The sequence below is a fragment of the Linepithema humile genome, chromosome 1 (genome assembly GCF_040581485.1).
Source record: "Linepithema humile isolate Giens D197 chromosome 1, Lhum_UNIL_v1.0, whole genome shotgun sequence".
In the NCBI taxonomy this organism is placed as follows: Eukaryota; Metazoa; Arthropoda; class Insecta; order Hymenoptera; family Formicidae; genus Linepithema; species Linepithema humile.
Window position 1 is genome coordinate 36,602,602 of NC_090128.1, and position 18,897 is coordinate 36,621,498.

The 18,897-nt window shown below is 34.9% G+C and overlaps 3 protein-coding genes and 1 non-coding gene across 10 annotated transcripts in view; 2 read left to right on the forward strand and 2 right to left on the reverse strand.

Annotated features, from left to right (window-relative positions):
- Window positions 1–78: 78 nt before the first annotated feature.
- Window positions 79–1,803, reverse strand: LOC105676746 (probable oligoribonuclease). 2 transcript variants are annotated; one of them, XM_067356423.1, is made up of 5 exons: window positions 1,649–1,803; window positions 984–1,060; window positions 741–902; window positions 442–662; window positions 79–341 (listed from the first exon to the last, which is right to left on the reverse strand). In XM_067356423.1, exons 2-5 carry the CDS (start codon window positions 987–989, stop codon window positions 209–211), a joined length of 522 nt encoding a protein of 173 aa, XP_067212524.1. In that variant the 5' UTR covers window positions 990–1,060; window positions 1,649–1,803; the 3' UTR covers window positions 79–208. The 2 variants fall into 2 exon arrangements, with proteins under 2 accessions (XP_067212524.1, XP_012230296.1); XM_012374873.2 differs by lacking the exon at window positions 1,649–1,803 and adding an exon at window positions 1,203–1,606.
- Window positions 1,804–1,941: 138 nt separating this feature from the next.
- Window positions 1,942–2,014, forward strand: TRNAR-CCU (transfer RNA arginine (anticodon CCU)). The gene has a single exon. It is a non-coding gene; the product is annotated as a tRNA-Arg (tRNA).
- Window positions 2,015–2,314: 300 nt separating this feature from the next.
- On the reverse strand, window positions 2,315–6,220 carry AsnS (asparagine synthetase). 2 transcript variants are annotated; one of them, XM_012374806.2, is made up of 11 exons: window positions 6,082–6,220; window positions 5,661–5,887; window positions 5,344–5,527; window positions 5,135–5,260; window positions 4,362–4,598; window positions 4,074–4,248; window positions 3,765–3,994; window positions 3,561–3,688; window positions 3,074–3,363; window positions 2,723–2,957; window positions 2,315–2,650 (listed from the first exon to the last, which is right to left on the reverse strand). In XM_012374806.2, exons 3-11 carry the CDS (start codon window positions 5,467–5,469, stop codon window positions 2,494–2,496), a joined length of 1,704 nt encoding a protein of 567 aa, XP_012230229.1. In that variant the 5' UTR covers window positions 5,470–5,527; window positions 5,661–5,887; window positions 6,082–6,220; the 3' UTR covers window positions 2,315–2,493. The 2 variants fall into 2 exon arrangements, with proteins under 2 accessions (XP_012230229.1, XP_012230239.1); XM_012374816.2 differs by lacking the exon at window positions 5,344–5,527.
- Window positions 6,221–6,596: 376 nt separating this feature from the next.
- The window catches only part of LOC105676688 (SNF4/AMP-activated protein kinase gamma subunit), a 53,893-nt gene continuing 41,592 nt past the window's right edge, over window positions 6,597–18,897 (forward strand). The window contains exons 1-4 of one of the 5 annotated variants that reach the window (XM_012374775.2): window positions 6,597–6,846; window positions 14,948–14,984; window positions 15,888–16,655; window positions 18,264–18,838. In XM_012374775.2, the coding sequence (XP_012230198.2) occupies window positions 15,920–16,655; window positions 18,264–18,838 (1,311 nt within the window). In that variant the 5' untranslated portion in view covers window positions 6,597–6,846; window positions 14,948–14,984; window positions 15,888–15,919. Of the gene's footprint in view, window positions 6,847–6,882; window positions 7,505–14,947; window positions 14,985–15,887; window positions 16,656–18,263; window positions 18,839–18,897 lie in introns of those variants that run through there. The other 4 variants (XM_012374758.2, XM_067356363.1, XM_012374766.2 and 1 more) reach the window with 4 other exon arrangements.

The window sequence follows — 18,897 nt, forward strand, 5'->3', positions numbered from 1 at the left end:
ACGCGCGCCCTGCATGCAATTCTTTTACATCTCACACTGACCTATATACATGGGTTTTAAAAAATTAGTAATACAAAATTATTTTATATTTTGCATTATTTTATAAAATTAATATGACTTATAATTGACACTCTTACATATATTAACAATAGATTTTTTTAATCGCAATATTAATATAAGGAGAAGAAAAAAACATGTTTATTTTATTTTATTCTTTACTTGTTGCAAATAAATGTTTTTTGAAATAATAAAGCTCGTTTAGACTGTCCTTTATATCAATGGCAGCCCTGTGAGAATATTTCTTCTTTGGAGCTGCTTTTTTTACACTTGGATGCCATCTCCTGTAACAAAGAAGAGTTTATATCTTGTTTTTGAAATCTACTTGGTGAAAAAGGTGTACATTGACATATAAATTATGATGTAAATAATGAACCATCATACCTAGCCAATTCTTTGATTGTGCTAACATCAATTATTCTATAATGCAGATAATTATCAATCAAAGGCATATATTTCCTTAGGAACATACGATCCATATAAACAGAGTTTCCAGCTAATGGACATGTGCCTTTTAAAACGTAGTTTTCCAAATATTGCAACACCTTTTGTTGTGCTTCCTCTAATGTAATGCTACTGGATCGACACTCATCAATTAATCCAGTCTAAAATCGGTTTTTGTAATAAAATAAACATTTCTACATGTTGTAAAATAAATCATCATTTGAAAAAGATGTAAGTACCTTTTTGTGTTGTATTTGACACCAGGTGGACATATTCTTCAAAATTTCATCTGACTGATGTACAACGATATTTAAACAATCGCTCTTGGGTGTTAGCTGTTCATCAGTTATTAAACATGCAATTTCCAAAATGTGACATGTCTCCACCTCTAGTCCTGTCATCTAAAATTTGATTCTTCTTAATATTACTTTCGTTTTCTCCTTCTATCATAAACCATTAGATAATTTCTAATAATTACATACTTCCATATCTAACCAAACGATGTGTTTCTCATTTTTACTGTCGTTTTGTGTTTCTATCGTTGATGATATTGCATGGTCTACATAAAATTAAATATCTCTTAAGTATTTTTTATAAATAGATCTTAAGTTATAATTTAGACTAAGTGATAAGTGTACAAGTATTAAGCTTCTTTTGTTTTTTACGTATATATTTATTATTTGTACAATAATCACAATTACCATTATTTAAATAACGCTGAATATTACGATACAAATATTTGGACAGATATCCAACACCACGCGTGATCATATTGCTTCTCCAAACCTTATCAATGTTGCATGATATATATATTTCAAGCAAAACTTGAAATTGTTCACAATTATATTCTTTAATTTTTGAAATATTAATTAGTAATTACACTGAGAGTGAAACATGACAATTTAATAACTTTTAAACAACAAAAGGTAAACAAAAATAACCTCAAAAGACAATCATGAAGATAGAAATTAGATGAAATCTGGGACGCCTAAAGCGTCTAAAGGGTACAGTGAAGTATGACAAACTACGAGGAGTGAGATAGTGATAGTGGTGAACCTGATTGGTTATAACCTGCTATCTTACAATTCGCGAAATAAAGCACGATATATTTTAGAACACTATAATTAGTGGTGTAATCATTACATACTGGTTATTATGCTGTAATCTCGCTTCTCGCAATTCGCAATATTTCTCTCATCTTAATACTCCCTTCTGTTACTTTTTATCTCCATAAGTGCAAGATAAAAGAACTAATTGTTTGATTTTTTTCTTTTTTCTTCGGGATAAATCTCGATAAATAATATTTAATACATATTAGATTAATTTTTTTATGCCTATATTTGGTCTACATTTTAATATATTTAAAGTAATATTTATAATTTATAATTAGAAATTGAAATACTTTCATATACTTTCATAAAAAAGCTTTGCATCATCATAGCCCCTGTGGCCTAATGGATAAGGCATCGGTCTCCTAAACCGGGGATTGTGGGTTCGAGTCCCACCAGGGGTACTATTAACCCTTCTGCATTTTTGAGGACACCACACCTCTGATATTTATAGTAATGTCAAGGTGTTGGTAATCCCTCTGAATGCACAAGATTTAATAAACTTTTGGCATCACGTTAAACAATTTTTTAAAAACAAATCTGCTGATTAAATAAAATGTTATTCTTTTAATTTTGAATTTTTGTGCTAGTCGTAAAAAACTGAATCTTTATGCAGCCAATGTTATAATTTATAATAAAAATTTTGATTGTAATATTTCATATAAGTCATATAATATATAATAAATACACAATAAATACACAAATTTCTTATGTGACAATATTTAATAAAAAATCTTTATTAATATTTAATAATAGTAAAATTTTAATTACAACCTCAATCAAATATTAATATTCAAATTCCAAACAAGAGTAATTACAGCATTATATGCATATTATATGCATATTACGCAGTATTATGCATATCATTTTATTTTTTTCTTCCTTAAGCTATCTTTAGTCTGTGTTTTTCATCGGCAGTTGCAGCGTAATGTGCAATGAATCTCGCAGATGGATCGGTAACGCCTTTGACCCAGCGTGGCATCCAAAAGTATGGTGTAAAACTCTTCGCTTGTCCTCCATAATGAGATTCAAAAACATTTCTAACACAAACAAAAAATAATGATCATCCAGTTCTATCAATGTAACATTTTGTGTATTGACATATTTATTACCTGTAATAGAGTGCTTCTTTCGTCTTTGGTGTGCAATGAGGATATTTAGTATAAGCTTCATCTAGATCTTTATCTCGAATACGATCTTCAACGATTTCTTGAATTATTTGGAAAAGAGATTTCTTGATAGAAGCAACGCCATCACTAAAAGCTTCTTTGTGCCTCCAAAGTATATTGACAGGCAATAAACCAGTTTCACCAAATGCAGATCTTAACAAGTATTTTTCAATTCCATCTATACACATAAATATAACGTGTAAAGATCCGTTTTTTTTTTGGCTTCAATGTTTTTTTTTTGCACAATAACTTCTATATCTTTTATTTCTAATATTTAAATTGCAATTATTCTACCTTGTGGTTGTTTGCTGACAGGATCCAGCGATAAATAATAATTAGTGAATTGAATATCTAAAAATGGAACTCTGAGCTCTAAACTGAAAGCGCTAGTTGTTCTATCTGCTCTTAGACCATCATATAAATATATGTCCTTCAATAATCTGAGAGATTCATTGTGCGCCTCTATCGCGCTAGGTGCATCTCTAAAGTAAATGTAACCTTGTGCCAACTCGTCCGCACCTTCTCCGCTAAAGATCACAGTTGTTTTCGTGTTTTGTTTTATGTATCTCGAAATAAGATACATTCTGTAAGTAAAGAATCTTTTCAGTATTGTGTATAGCAATCTCACGACTGTTGCTATAAATTTATCCTATTTAAAATTGCAAATACATGCAAATATTTATTTTTCCTTTTTTCATAACTTTTGAATTGGTAATATTATTAAATAGCTTGAGAATGAAATCCATAAATTGGATGCTTATTAATGCAAAATTTGTCTTACCCGATCGAAGCTCGAATAGTAGTAATATCGTAGGTTTCTAAAGTATAAATAACTTTATCCAGTACATCAATTACATCTTCGTGTGTAAAGATAATTTCATGATGATCAGTCCCGATGTAGTCTGCAACCTATTGCATAAGAATTTTAAGCTTACAGAAAATTGCTGAGAAAAATGCACAAAAATTATAAAAATTTCTATCAAACCTGTCTGGCAGCAATGATATCTGGACTGTCACCCATACCTATCGCAAAGCTTTGTATCTTGTATGGCAAATTATGCTCTTTTGCATGCTTTGCTAGTAAAGCTGCAACCAAACTAGAATCTAATCCACCTGACAATAGACAACCTATTTGTCTGTCAGCCATTAATCGTTTCTCCACCGCTGCTGAAAGCAGCTTTCGAATATTATCATAAACATCTTTAGAATTCAAAGCTGTAAAAAGCAAAATATAATGATACTCATGTACTTTATTTCAATTAGTGTATTGATTAATAGAATTTTGTGCACTTACTAGCCCAAGGAACATACACTTGGAAAGAAGGTTTATCACCAGGTTTGTAATAATTGACATTTTTCAAAAGCTTTGTTCGACCATCATCTAAAATTTCATATTCCTCATAGTGGCCTGGAGGAAACGGCTCTAGTGTCCATTTGTTACTTATGCATTTTGTAATTGCCATCAGGCCCTAAATTTTATCACAATAGTAAATTGTTTTATTGTGTTATATACATATTAATAAGCAGAAACTTTTAATGACAAGTAAAAAGATATAATAGACGTAACTATCAAATTTAGTACCTTGCTCTCTGAAGAAATGACCAGTTGTCCATTATCTGAACGTAATCTAAACAGTGGTCTTACACCATACGGATCTCTGCCTATTAGGATTCTTCTTTTCTCGATATCCATTAAACAAAATGCAAATACACCATCCAAAGATTGAGCAACACTATCAGCACCGCCATGGGCATATAAATGGATAATTGTTTCGACATCGCATTTAGTAGTATATTCAAAACTGTATTGTTTTCCTAGCTGCAATATCGCATTTATATTATAATATTAGTTTTGATAACATGTAGTACATATAGTGTATATAGTAAGTCACAAAAGTATTCCATTTTCATCATACAGAATTGATATTTTTCAATACAATTTATATCAATCTGAAGTTTTATCAATAAAATATATTATAAAATATAAAGGCTTCAATAATTTTAAATTAAATATAAAATAGAAGAGCAAAAGGAAGCAAAACGTCTGTTATTCCTGCAAACATGTTTAATTTACAAAATATCGAAACAAACGTTTCCGCCTGACATCAGACCTTTAGTGTTAAAATGACAATAGGAAACATTTTGATATTTTGTAAATTAAATACAATTTGAACGAATGACAGATGTTATGGCTCCTTTTGCTGTCCTATTTTATATTTAAATAAAATATATATTTTACTGCTCCAAAAAATCTAACGTTTTTTCTAAAAAAAAAAAAATTATATTTAAAATAAAGAAATAAAAAATATGAATACTTTTGTTGAAATTATATAAAGAACAAGAAAAATTAATTACTCTATCCCAATTATATATTTCTCCGTTGCATAAGAGAAACAGTTGGGGATATTTATGTATCCTCATTGGCTGCATTCCATATAGCTCATCAACGATGGCTAATCTGTGAAATCCTAGATACCCATTCTGTAAATAGAAAAAAAGAATATACAGCAAGTAATGTAATAGTAATTCTAATTGTGAAGATAAAATAAAGATAAAGTGTATACTTTGACTTTGATATCAAACTCTATTTTAAAGGCTTCTGGACCACGATGTGATATCTTGTCGAAATTTTCACAAATACAAGTCAAGGGTTGGTTGTCCAATCCAAATAGTGCCCAAATTCCACACATTTTACTAATCGCTGGTTATTTTATATTACCAATCAAGTATGCCACGTGGTGCGAGCTTCTGTATTATAAAAACGATTTTACAAGCTTTAAAATAAAAATAAGAATCGACAAATGTGATCTTAATTTTCATAATAAAGGATAGTGAATTAAATTTTATAAAAAAAAGTAAAAACTTACAATAGCATACTTACTTTCGCATGTATCCACATTCGTACATATGCTTGCATATGCTACTAAATCGCCAACCGTCGTTCTATCACATTTTATACTTTATTATGTACACGTGTCTGCTCCGCGTGTCGCGAGATCGCACTGCTCTGATTTATCTGATGTAATAATCAGAAATTGTTGAGTTACACAGCAGTTGAGAAACGGTAAAAAACTCGACTAGTTACCATCCGTGTGTGATCATCTACAACTGTAAAAATAATTTTGCAAAAATATATAATATTATCACACTGTAAACGCGTGTACATATCTTAAAAAGATGCAGAAAATAATAAATCGAACAAAATCAATGCCACATTACAAGTCAATTATCCAAATATTTTTATATTTTCAATTTTGACGAGACGGTTGAAATAATCGGTAATATCGTCACACTTGAATTACCTCTGAGCCGCGGGGTCCCTTTGATGGTCACACAAATTGACTTAGAGCTCTCCGTCATTGATGGAATATTTTGTAGATGGCGTTCGCAATTTTACGCACCAATAGAATAGCGACATCAAGCGGTAGAGTGACGGTGGAGGTGGAGGTCAACTCGTTGTCGTCTTCTCTTCTTTTCGGTTTACCCCTTTTCCCGTTCAATCCTCTCCGCGGGGCAGGGCTTCACGGCGGCCGGTGTATTTCCACGCGCGCTCGGTTAGTCCGTCCTGTCGCAAACCCGTCAGTCTCATTTTTCCGGATGCAGCGCGCCGCTCGCGTCGGGTGTGTCGTAATCGTGCCGAGACCGTGGCACGGACGCGGACACGTACTCGCTGCCGCCGCCGCCGGTGCTTACGAGACACGGGCAACGGTGCAGCACCACAGTAGCCAACAGCTCGGTCGGATCGCGACGGTCAGCTGGTCGCTCGCGGACTCGTCTTAAATGCTGGCGAGAGCGCGCGGTACGGTACGGCACAGTCGGCGTTCGCCGGTGCTTCGAGAAGGATGTGTGTGCTTTACGTTGCCGGTCGCGTCACGGCCTACAAGCGCGCACGGCACCATTAGCCCCTCGAAAGTGTATTTCGTTAATCCGTCGTCCGAGTGTCCCCGTGTATGAGAGTGCCCCGCGAGTGTGTGAGTGAAAATCGTCGACTTCGACGAGGCTAATCGAGGAGAGGAAGCTGCGACGACCTGTGACGCCGTCGAGAGAAGAAGAGAACATCCTTCGAGGTTAGTCGGCTATGCTGTTTCGAAAGCTACAACCGCGCGACAATAGTGCTCGATTCGAGTCCCGATTCCGTCAGTCTTTATAGTGGATTCGCGTGACGACCGGCCGGTCGATATCAGTATCTGAGGACGGTGGCGGCGGCGAAACGTCGGAGAAGCCACGGTGACGAGCCACGCGGGTGGGACGCGCCTTCGTTCAGCGGTCGCTTTCATGCTGTTCGCGCGTACGAGTCGAGGAGGCGCGCGGCAGCTGTTCGCGATACCGCGCTGAAATCGAGACGTCGTATTACTTCCCTTTTAATGGCTCGCTATTTTCCGTATTTTTGCGCGAGACCTAACCTCCTTCTCGTTCGCACGCCTGCTGCGTGCGTGCGAAACGAGCGCGAGTGCGAGAGAATCGATCGGTTACCCGGAGGTTGCCCCGTAGCGATCGGCACGTAATTCACGGTGTGATTCGCATTAAGATAACAACCAGTGCGCAAACTTTCTGCATCACGTTCCACGTATCCTCACCGTTCGACGTATAATCGGAGCGACCGGAGGCAGGTCGCCGGTCGAAAGCGGTACAAAGCGGCGAGATCGGGGAATTGTTCGTGAAATTGACGACGCTGATTGTCGCGGAGGAAATTCGTGGATATCGCGATTACGCTCTGAAATTAAGGTGAGACCTTGCACCTTTATTACTGACACACAACATTCTCGTATCGTTTGCACTTTGCTTCATATTCTCGTCTCTGTTCCGCCTATTAACGTTATCGCGGCATCAAATGCTGTCAACAATTCGCCGCATTATCGATTAGCCCGTTTAATTATCGTAACACGTGGCCGGGATGGGCATTGTACATATAGACGCACTTTAAGCCTTTGTAATGCTTTTATTTTTATCTTCCAGCAAAGATACGCTCAACCGTTGATCCGCTCTCGACGAAACATTATTTTTCGTGGAATTTATGCGCTCTATTGTTCGCGTAAATATTTTAACTCGTATTATTCCAAAAGTGGATAAGTAATTATTCACCTTTGTGACCATTCACCATTCTGTTTGCTATATATTTAAATAACTATTTACAAAAGACGTTCGACATTTATTTGTATCTTTTTGAAATATATTATCAAGCATTATCTCTGGAGACTCGATTGACTTTAAAAGAACGGAAAGAGATTTGTGATATGATAAATATGATATATTTTCAACTTAAGATTGGATCGTGTAAAAGAGCCGTATTTATCTCTCGATTTTAATACTTAATAATATACTTTAGAGAAAAACGATTAGATATTTAACGTTAAATAAAATGTCGCGTGTGAGTTTACTTCACCTCATTTTGTATCGATACCGTTTCAACAAACTAACGAAAATAATATTATTTATTGTTTTAAAAATATTATTCCGTATACCGTACCTTTCAACTGTCATTAAAGATTTCAGACAGATTCGTTTAGACAGATCCAGTTCCAATTCACGTTTCGAACGGGCAAACAAATATATAAACTTTATTTTTAGAATTAGTATAAATTAACATTCATCATAACTGTACTGTAACGCATCTCGAGACCTGCACAATTTTAAAATCATGAACCGTTTACTTTCCGAGCGCATTCTTCTCTTGATCGCTGCTTATTTGCACATAAACGAGTGGAATATTCAAAGAGCTGTCGCGCTTAAATTCATACAAGTTAGCAGCGATTTTTTTTTTTTTTTTTTTTTCAGAGAATTTTCCACGCTTCAAAGAAGCTTACATTGCTTCTTTACGCCAATTCAGATCAATTTCCGGGAGTCGCTGTAAAAAGCCAAGATTAATGCATTTATATGAACAATTAACGCACAAATTGAACGTATTTGCTGAAGATGGTCGTAAGATAATACGATGATGACGAATTACGCGATTGCTGTTTAATGGTCGGTTTTATTAAAAACACGTGGTGAAAATGCAAGTGTCGCTCGATCTTTAATGGGACATAATCGCGTCCGCGATTATACACAATAACAGTAGCAGCACTAATAATGCAAGTTACGCGATAACAAGCGCAAAATGCCGTTTGCACATAAGTGATATCATCGTCGCTTCCGATTATTCGCCGTCAATCACCTAACTTTTTTTTAATCGCTCAGTGCTTTGAGATTTTTTCTGAGAAAACATTAACTTAAAATTACTTGGAAAATTTATTGTTGACAAAATATCCGCGGATTTTAGAATATTCTGCGTGACAAAAGATTTACTTCACATTGGCTTATTTCCTCACATGAATTCGTCACGTTTCCGTTTCTATATAACAAATGTTAACATCTGTGACAATAAATATAGATATTATTTGTTTTTCTCCCCCAAAAGCGGTATATATTTACGCAACTTGGCTCGACTCGTCGTCGAATAACAAGATCGTTTTCTGTGGAAAACCGTCGAGGCTCCGTTTCAACCACGCGGCAGACAACGTGGCGACAGAGATTTGCCGACTCGTCGTCGTCATCCTTGTGTTCCCGATAACACTTCATCCGTGGAAATTTTTGGCTGACAGAAAATTCATGTCTCTTAGCGTCGTAATTATGACTTATTCGCGTTTTACATACCGTTTCAATTCGCATGTTAATTTAGCGGTTGATTCCTTCGGAGATACTCATGGTATTTAGCGATTATTTTTGTTCGTGATATCTAGGGAAATTTTCTCGTTTTTGATCGATGAGGAACATTTTTGGAAACTCTTAATAATAAAGAATTTTTTATAATTATTCTTATGCGTTTAACTGGAAAAAAAATTTTTTTTTTTCATTTGCTCTAAAAAAAATTTTCGCTAAAAAAGGTGCCAAAGATGAGATCATGCACTTGTATAGCGATTCATACGAAACTCTCGGTGAAGCTGTCGCAAACAGTTAGTGTAAGCTCTAGTCACATTAATAATACCCGTGCCATATTTCAAGATCTATCTCGAGTTTTTATTAAACTGACAGGAAATGCCGCAAAGTGTAAGATTGCTTTTTAAACGAGACCTAACTTATTCGATAACTGGTATCAAAAGCATGAAAATATGGGTTTCTATGAATGGGCCTTTGTTGTAAAGAAATAGCAAAAGAAAATTCGGTGCTCAGAGGCCATGTCACGTATGAAGACTAGTTATCATCGATAATTTTTATGCATTTTTTTTTTTTTTTTTTATTAAATAAATTCAAAATACATTTAATTTTTTGGTGTAATTTCGAAATTTTCGTTTTTAAATTGTAAATAATGTAAAAACACCATTTGCAGTAATTTTAGATATAGTTTGTTGTAATTTTTTATTTTTAAACAGAATAAACATAACATGAGTTAGGTTTCGTTTAAAAAGCGGTTTTATACTTCGCGGCATCTCCTGTGAGAACAATTCTGCAAACGGCATTTTTTAATAAATTTTTTAAAATCAGTTACTTTGTACAGAAGTGTTTTTTAAATAAAAATTATTTTAAATAACTAAAGAAATATTTTTATTTTAAAAATATATATTTAACATGACTTGAAATAAAAAATTTTAAATGAATATTTATCAATAATAGAATTAATTATATAGAACTTGAGAATTGGTCTTTTTTTTTTTTTAATTTATTAGCATATTTATATATAAAACTACATTTATAATTTAATTTTAAACTGAAATAACAATAGTAATTGTTTAGAGAGAAAAGAAACTCTGTTTCGTTTAAAAAGTAAATTTTGTATAAAGATTAGCGAAAAAAAATGTGTACAAAACTAGAAAATAATTTCATGTGCGAATCTTATTTTTCGAATTTAATGAATTTTAACGATTCTGAAACTTCTTGTTTTTACAATTTGATGATCTACTATATGTTAAAAATAGAAATACTGCAGAGATTAGCAAAAGGGTTTCCACGCAAGACATGAATTTAAGTGACTCGACACTCAAATCTTTCGCTTTCTTATTTTGATGAGTATAGCATTCTAAAAATAATGCAAAGATTAACAGAAACCTTACTACGCAAGTTTCAAATTTATGCGTTCTTTGTCGCTCAAATTTTGTTTGCTTTCTCCAATTCGTGAATTTATTTGTGAAAAAAATAAAAATATTATTAAAATATGCAGCAGCTTGTACAAATGGATTAGCTATAAATAACGATGATATCACAATTTTTTTTCTCAGTTAAATAAACGCGGAAAAAAAAGAAGATATTAATGTAATACTAATATTTAATGAGAAAACATTCAAACATTGCGCGTAACATTAATCGACAATTTGAGGCCATTACATGAATAAATAAAAATACATTTTAGGATATTTATTTAAAGTTGTTTTAAATATTTTTACAAAAACACTCACTTCTGTAGAACATGGATGATTTTCGCAAGTTTAATCACTCTTTTGGCTTTTTCCCCGCAAAATTTACAATCGCGAAAGTCAGCAATCTCGTTCGATTTGCGCATAGGATTCTTTTGCTCGCGGTCGCTTTACTCACTTGGGCCGATAATTGATACCAAGCACGTGCTTACCAGTGATCTCGTCACGCGCTCGATGCCAAGATGAATCGGCTTTGTCGCCACTTGGATGACCACGCGATTCGCAAAACGGCCACATAATAGCGTGCACCGAGCCGAGAGAGATGCTCGCACGCGATAAAATGTAGACTAAATTCTTGGGGAGGGACTTGAATAAAACTTTGGTGATAAATTAAAAACAAACGTCCACTTACACTTTATAATTATAATTATATTTCATTAATTTTCATCAACATTTTAATTTTCTTCTTTTTCTTTGACAGTACGATTTCTCAATTTTTCAAGTCTCGAGGGCTTTTAAAATATATATTTAAAATATCATTTTATATTATTGTATCAAATTTATTTTCTTGAACCGTTATTTGACATAATGGAACAATAAGTATTTTCTGTTTTATAAAACAGAAGTTTATAAGCAAATGACTGTGAAAAATAAACATGAACTGAATTTTGTTTAGTAACACAATTATCAACGCCATTAAGCGGTTCAATTTTCAATTATTTTTCAAAAATAGCTCCACTTTATTATAACGTAAATTAATATACTACAAAGTAAGTGATAAATTCAATTTTTCTATTTTAGATTTAATTTAGTACACTTTAATAATTATTGGCATATATGAGTGTTTTTTCGTATTTTAAATGTTGAAAATATTGGTAATTTAATTGATAAATACTTATACAAAATAAAATGTCATTTTTTAATCAAATACTTGATGATATTTACATTATTTAAAAACTTGTAATTATTATTATTTAAAACTTTTTACATATAAAAAATTATTCAAATTATTTAAAATGTTAAATTGTATTACGAAAGTTATTGGAATCGCACCAAATCTTTTTTATAATTTTTTATTATAGACGCTTTGTTGCAGTAAATTGGCGATTACGTTATGCTCATTTCATTTTTGTAAGGTTGAAATCGTAAGATCCATTGGCATCGTGTAATAAACTACGGGACAAAAGAATGGATTTGTATATCAGTTAAATTTCCAATATTTCCATCATTTAAAATACCTTCGAAAAACATTCTCATATATGCCAATAATTATAAAAGTGTACTAAATTAAAAATTTTGATAAATTGAATTATCACTTTGTTTATATAATGTTTATATAGTTTATATAATTCATATATTTGCTATGTGCAGGTACTTGTGTATGTTATTACAACTTTTTATTTCCCATTTTCTTTTTTCGCTTCGTCGTTTGTTTGTCGCGATAGAAGCTAAGATAAGATGCGTATACGTTTCTTCTCTGCGAACTCACCACGATAAAAATTATTTTTTAACGAATGAGATAATTTTGATTTTAGAGAAAAAGTTCTTGTGCCGAATCGAAGGAAGGACATTAACATTTTCTATTAATATTTATGAAAATTTAGCAAAATATCGATACATGTTACGTACATTAGTGTTATGTATTGATAAGACTAATGAGATGAGATAAAATGACTTTTAATTGTTTATAAGTAAAGTGTAAATTTTATTTTTATTTATTTATTTATATACAGGGTAAACGCAGATCTACATAATAAGAAAAATCAATAAGTATTTTGCTAATAAGTGAATTTGTACATTTTGTCGACATAACGAGAGCTATATAAGCGATATAAACGATACAATAGTACATTGCCATTGTTTAGCGAGGTGCACTTAAGGGTTCAAACGTGTACGACAACGACGTGGGCGCCAGCCTTGAATCAGCTGTTTGTTTTCAATGCCGACGAGTATTAATACACCGCGTGTCCCGTAAAAGACATGCACTTCCGTGAGTTACGTGTGAACGCTTCGTCAACTCCTCAGATACGTTGTCGCGTATAAACGTTTGCAAAAGTCCCAGAACATTTGCCGATGTTATATTCGAAATCACCTGTTGATTGAATCTCATACGAGAATAATTTTGATAAATATATTTTATTATTTATAGTGATAACGCGGAATATATATTTATAAAGCTGTTTATCTCGTTTATCGCGCGCTGCAACTCATGATTTAATGAAGATTGAATAATTGCGACACGTAGAACGATCGTAATTAATCAAAAAATCAGTGAATAGCTTCTTAATAATAGATTTTTATTATAAATTTGAAATTGATTTTTTTCAACGAAAAATGTCGATAGAGTTTATCTGTTCTATTAATCTAGTCGATTAAAGTTTTGTTGAAATTAACTGAAGAATTAAGTTGTTTATTTATTCTCGTTTGAAGTTTACGAAAGCTGCTTTTCTAATTGCTTTTATCTAGAAAATTATCGGTGCTTTGCCATTTTCATTACGCAAAACTCGACTTGAAATTTATTGGAGAATCAGTCGATTAGAATTAAGATAATTTTAATAATCGAGGATCGGGGAGTATTTTATATAGCGTCAAAGTTACTAAGCATGCCAAAATTACGCACTCCTGAGTGAGAAAAACAAGAATAGAAAAAAAGAAGAAGAAAAGAAGAAAGAGAAGGTTGGAAAAATTTGCAAAGAATGCATTGAACTGGGGGGAGGGGGGGGGCGAGAGAGAGAGAGAGAGAGAGAGAGAGAGAGAGAGAGAGAGAGAGAGAGAGAGAGAGAATTTTGCCATGTTCGACAGATGTAACGGGACATACGTCACGATAATAATTGTGATAATCCGAGTAGCGGTTGTTCTTTTTGCACATTGTATTTGTGAAATTGGCAGTTTGTTGCGTGACATATACGATAAGATGATGGCGATGAATTTTCTCGCGATATTTTCGAGATAAAACGCCGATATAATATCCACAAATAATATACAATGTGTCAAATATAATTTTACAATTGTACACTTTCCATACAAAATACGGTACGCATGACAATACTGTTTGTACTATTTTTCTTATTAACATTTTATGTCTAATTGTGGCGATGGTGTATAGCAATGATTCTTAAAATACAGCTTCGTGTTTTAAAAAACACGACAGACGCAATTTTTCTTTCCGGTACGTTACATTTAATGCTTCAGCAGTGGAGCATTTTAATGATTCTAAATGCAAAATGTTCCATTGCATTGATTTATAGCGTTTTTTTCATAGTGCGTATACAAAGCTTAAAGAGAGACACGAAAATAAAGTATTATACAGCATGAAATTGCAATCTAACAATAAAAACAGAGAGATTTAATTCTCTCTCTCTCTTTCTCTTCTCTTCTCTTCTCCTCTCTCGATAGTATAACATTATTTGAAAAGAAATCAGTGATAAAGCTTTTTTTCGACTTTGATCGCTCGTGCTTGGTTAGCGCGAATCGTCATCACGTGTCCACGATTGCCGGGTAGCTCAGATCAATTCACGAGCCGAATAGCGTTTTACGTCACGCGGCAGTACGCGGTAAACAAGCGTACGGAGCCATGTTTTGGCGTCCGGCCAAAGATCCGCTAAAGTTCCGTTGCTATATCACCTCTCGTTATTTCTCACTCTTGCGTGCAATACGTGCGATCTCGTGAGTCACACACGATTCCTCCCGTGAATCAAATCATGTTTCACGAGATGACACCCTCGCACGCGTGTCAGTCGGATTAATTATGTCCGTTTCTTTCCGCGCATACTGCATGCTCACGACACTCGCGGCGTATAGAGAGCTACAGGTAATGTACGTTCTGTGTTATGTGTTATAGGGATAGGCGCAACATCGCTGGCGCATTGCAGTAGGTGGTAAGTATGCGCCGCTCTATTTCGTGATCGTCGAATCGCGTCACGTCGCACACCTTAATTATAGCGACACGCGCGTTCCGCTCTTACACGCTACACAGGATGATTCGTTGTTAATGGCACATTAGGATGAATGTAATTCTACACGAGAAAGTAAGTTGAAAATTTAGAGCAAAGAACATTTTTTTCTCCTTTTTTTTTAATGCGAAACTTTGTCCTTGAGAAAAACGATTTGGAGAATCGGAAAATTTATAATATCCTTCCTTTTTTTAAAGCTTGTTTTCTAGCTCTTGATATTTGGCAACACAATTTTTACATTTTACACATAATTTTTTTGGTAAAATTAGCTTAGATTGCTTAAATGATATGTTGTTCGTTTTTATTTATATATTAATAGCTTTTATCGAGACGAGAGCTGGATGACGCATGAGATTGTTGAAGATCTAAGAGCATAAAGATATCATTAATTCTTGATAAAAGCAATCAACACACATTAATAAATAAAAAACGAATATGTCATTCAAGCAATTTAAAATAATTTAAAATATGAAGATTGTATTGCCGAATATGAAAAGCTTGTTAAAGAACAAGCTAATAAAAGAAGAAAAAATATTGTAAATTTTACAATTCTCCAAATCTCGTTTTCTCAAGAACGAAACTTTGCTATTAAAGAAAAAATTTATTAATCGACAGTAATTTTTTTTTAAAGCGAAAAGTACGTGTAAAAAATTCTGTTGTATATTTTCGTCTTATACGTATCGTTATGTAGAATTATCATTTTATTGTACGAATAGCGAACCATTCTGCGTGCATTGAAAAGTAAATATTGTAGCGTATGTTGGGAGAACTCGGGGTATAGAAAGCGAAGTGCAAGCAAAGTCGAAGTGACCGACCTTGGGATCAAAGGCGATAACTCGCCTTTTCTTTCAGCCGCCCCGATGGAGAGCACCGGTAATGATAAGCAAAACGAGTCGGACGAATGCGACGTGAACGGGGATAACAAGAAACAGGATGATGACTCGATGACGGGGCAGGCGGATGTCGACCGCAAAATGAAGGCGGAGGACAAGCGCGAGTTCTTGGAGAACATGAATCTAAAGAACGAGATGAAGACGCTAAAGAAAACGCTGTCGGGCGACGACGACGAGGAGGAGGCCGACGAGGAGGACGAGAAAAGCAAGGAATCCGCCGACGAGGAGGAACGCAAAGAAACAATGACGAGGAAGACGAGCGACGAGAAGAAGGAGCAGGAATCGTCCAGCGACGCCATGTCCACCAGTACGAGCGACGATGAGTCTGAGTCTAGTTCAGAAGACAAGACGGAGCCGTCCAAGCCGGAAACGACGACGGAGGCCGAAACGACGCTAGCGGAAACGAAGACGGAGGAAACATCGAAGGAGAGCATGTCGAAGAACGAGGACACCACAGACGACAGCGACATCGAGGATGATTTGGTCTCGGCGATCAATTACAACACCATCACCTCCTTGGCGGCGCTCAAGGATATGCTGCAGTCCTCCGGCGAAGACTCGGACGGCGTGGACAGTTTCTTTCATCATTACTTTCTGTCGCACGTCAACCGACTGCCGTCGAGGAACCAGACACATAGCCCTTACCCCTGGGGCAGGAGATTGTCCGAGTGTCGTGAGGAGGACGAGTACGAGACCGAAGAAGGTGAGAGAAGACCCAGTTTTTTATTTTTATTTCGGAGAGAATTTATTTTATAACGGATCGAGGTGCTTTTCGGTAATTAAGTTGAACGAAAATTAAAGTACACCGAGGGAAAAAATGATTGCGGTAACCATTGTCTCCATTTCAGCGTTAATCATATTTTAATAAGTATTTAATTATGCAAATTATAGCTAATTTAACACTGCTGTGGTCATAATTATAATATTAATTTATATAATTATATCGTATGGTTATTATATTCCAAAACGAGATTTTTGTATTGTAAAACGTACTATTTTACTTTATTTATATTTAAAATCATTAAAATTTAACATTTTTATGTTGGTTATATGGTTGGCAGCACTATGCGTATGAGATTATTATTACTAACTTTCTGGTAGTAGTTCCTATAATTATTTTACTGTGTAATTATAGTTTCAAATATCACGCACTTTTTTCTCTCAACGTACGAAAAGTTTTTCGTATAAAATTAATGACACCGAGAGTGTAGAGTTAGATTAACTTTCAGATTTTATTAAGTTTTGTAATAAGTGGATTTTCTTATATAGATGATATTGTTTTTTACACATAGCACGCTTAAAAAATCGTAATATGAGCAAAACTTGATTACAATTTCGACAAACGAATATTTAATTTACATGTTAATCAAACTGCGCTTTGTCTGACTAAAAAAGTAGACAGATTTATTGGAAAACCCCGAAATTAGTTATTGCACAACGCAATAGTTTGCTGAGAACTTTGTACGTTAAATTTTTTAGAATAGAATTTGTCAAAATAGATGATAAAAACTGTTGATGATATTCTGAAAAATTTAACGCGGCAGGTTGTTTTCAGCAAATTTATTTCTGAAATTAATTGGCTTACAACAGTAGTTGGTTGATTAATATGTTGTTGCTTGTTAAATTGGTTTATTTTTTGATTGTTTCAATCTTTTTCGAAAAACAACTTGGAATAGAGAAAAATAATTTTTGCATTACGTTGCCAAATCTGAACTTCTTTTCAGTTTGATCTTTGAAAAGTAGCATTGTCTGTGGACTGAATTCCACGGACAATTATGAGAAAACCGTACCATTGCGAAATATAAGCTATTACGAGAAGCTCGTCCAATGAGAGCTAAGATTAGCCGACGTGCTCGCGTTTGGCAACGTGCGGCGCGAAAAGTCACTCTACCTAAGTAACGATCGTTTAAGTATATATATAACAGTGTCTTTTTCTCTCTCCTTCCGTTCTCTGGAACAATCCTTGACCATTTGCAAGGACATAATCAGATATATTAAACATCAAAATATCGCGACGGAGTTCACTTCTTCGCGTAAGAAGATTATAATTGTATCGAACATATTGATTTTTTGTAAATAATTTAACGACGATAAATTTTTATTTCGCAAGCATGTTTGCAAAGGATAGTTTTTATTCGCGTTTATACAATTGTGAATGCACTGCAAAAATTTTTCAACCAGGTCACAGATGCGCCTTTGTGACGCTTCTTGACCTTGGGACTTCCCACACAGCGCGAATCGGATAACGAAAGCTTCGTCACGTTACACGTTGCGTTCGGAAATTTCAGTCACCAGTGCTGTCATTTTGCAGGGAAGAACAACGACAGTCCAAGCGTGGACAGTAAGAAAGATGTGTCTAGGACGCAAATTGAGAAAGCCGACAGTGGTTCGTCAAAAACGTCGAAGGCATCGAGTCCATCGTCCTCGGAGAATTCCAGTTCAGAAAAGATTGACGAGAAGTCCTTGCCAACATCCAGCGTTTCGGACGCAAAGCCACCATCGCCGTCGTTAACCACGACGACGACAGCGACGACGATGACAACGACAACATCGACAACAAGCTCGGCGACTTCGGTGACGACGACCGGTAGGTTCACAACGTCAACGGTGACGTCGCCGACTTCGACGACGAAACCGCCATTACGGAGGAGACACACCACCGGTCCCGGCATGACTTTTCCCGCTACGGACCCGCCGTCATATTCTACCAGCATGACCTTTTCGAGGACCAGCCCGTTGCCCAGCCCGCATCTCGACAAGCGCTTCTTCGACAGCAGCTTGATCGAGATGAAGAGCCAAGCGAGCAGTACCAGCACTCTTGATTACGATTCTACGGAGGAGGTGTGGATACGCAGAATGGATTTCTTGCAGGAGAGAAAACGACGGGTGAGTGAATTATTGTCTCAATTATTACAATCCGAGCGATATTAAGGAGATCGTATAGA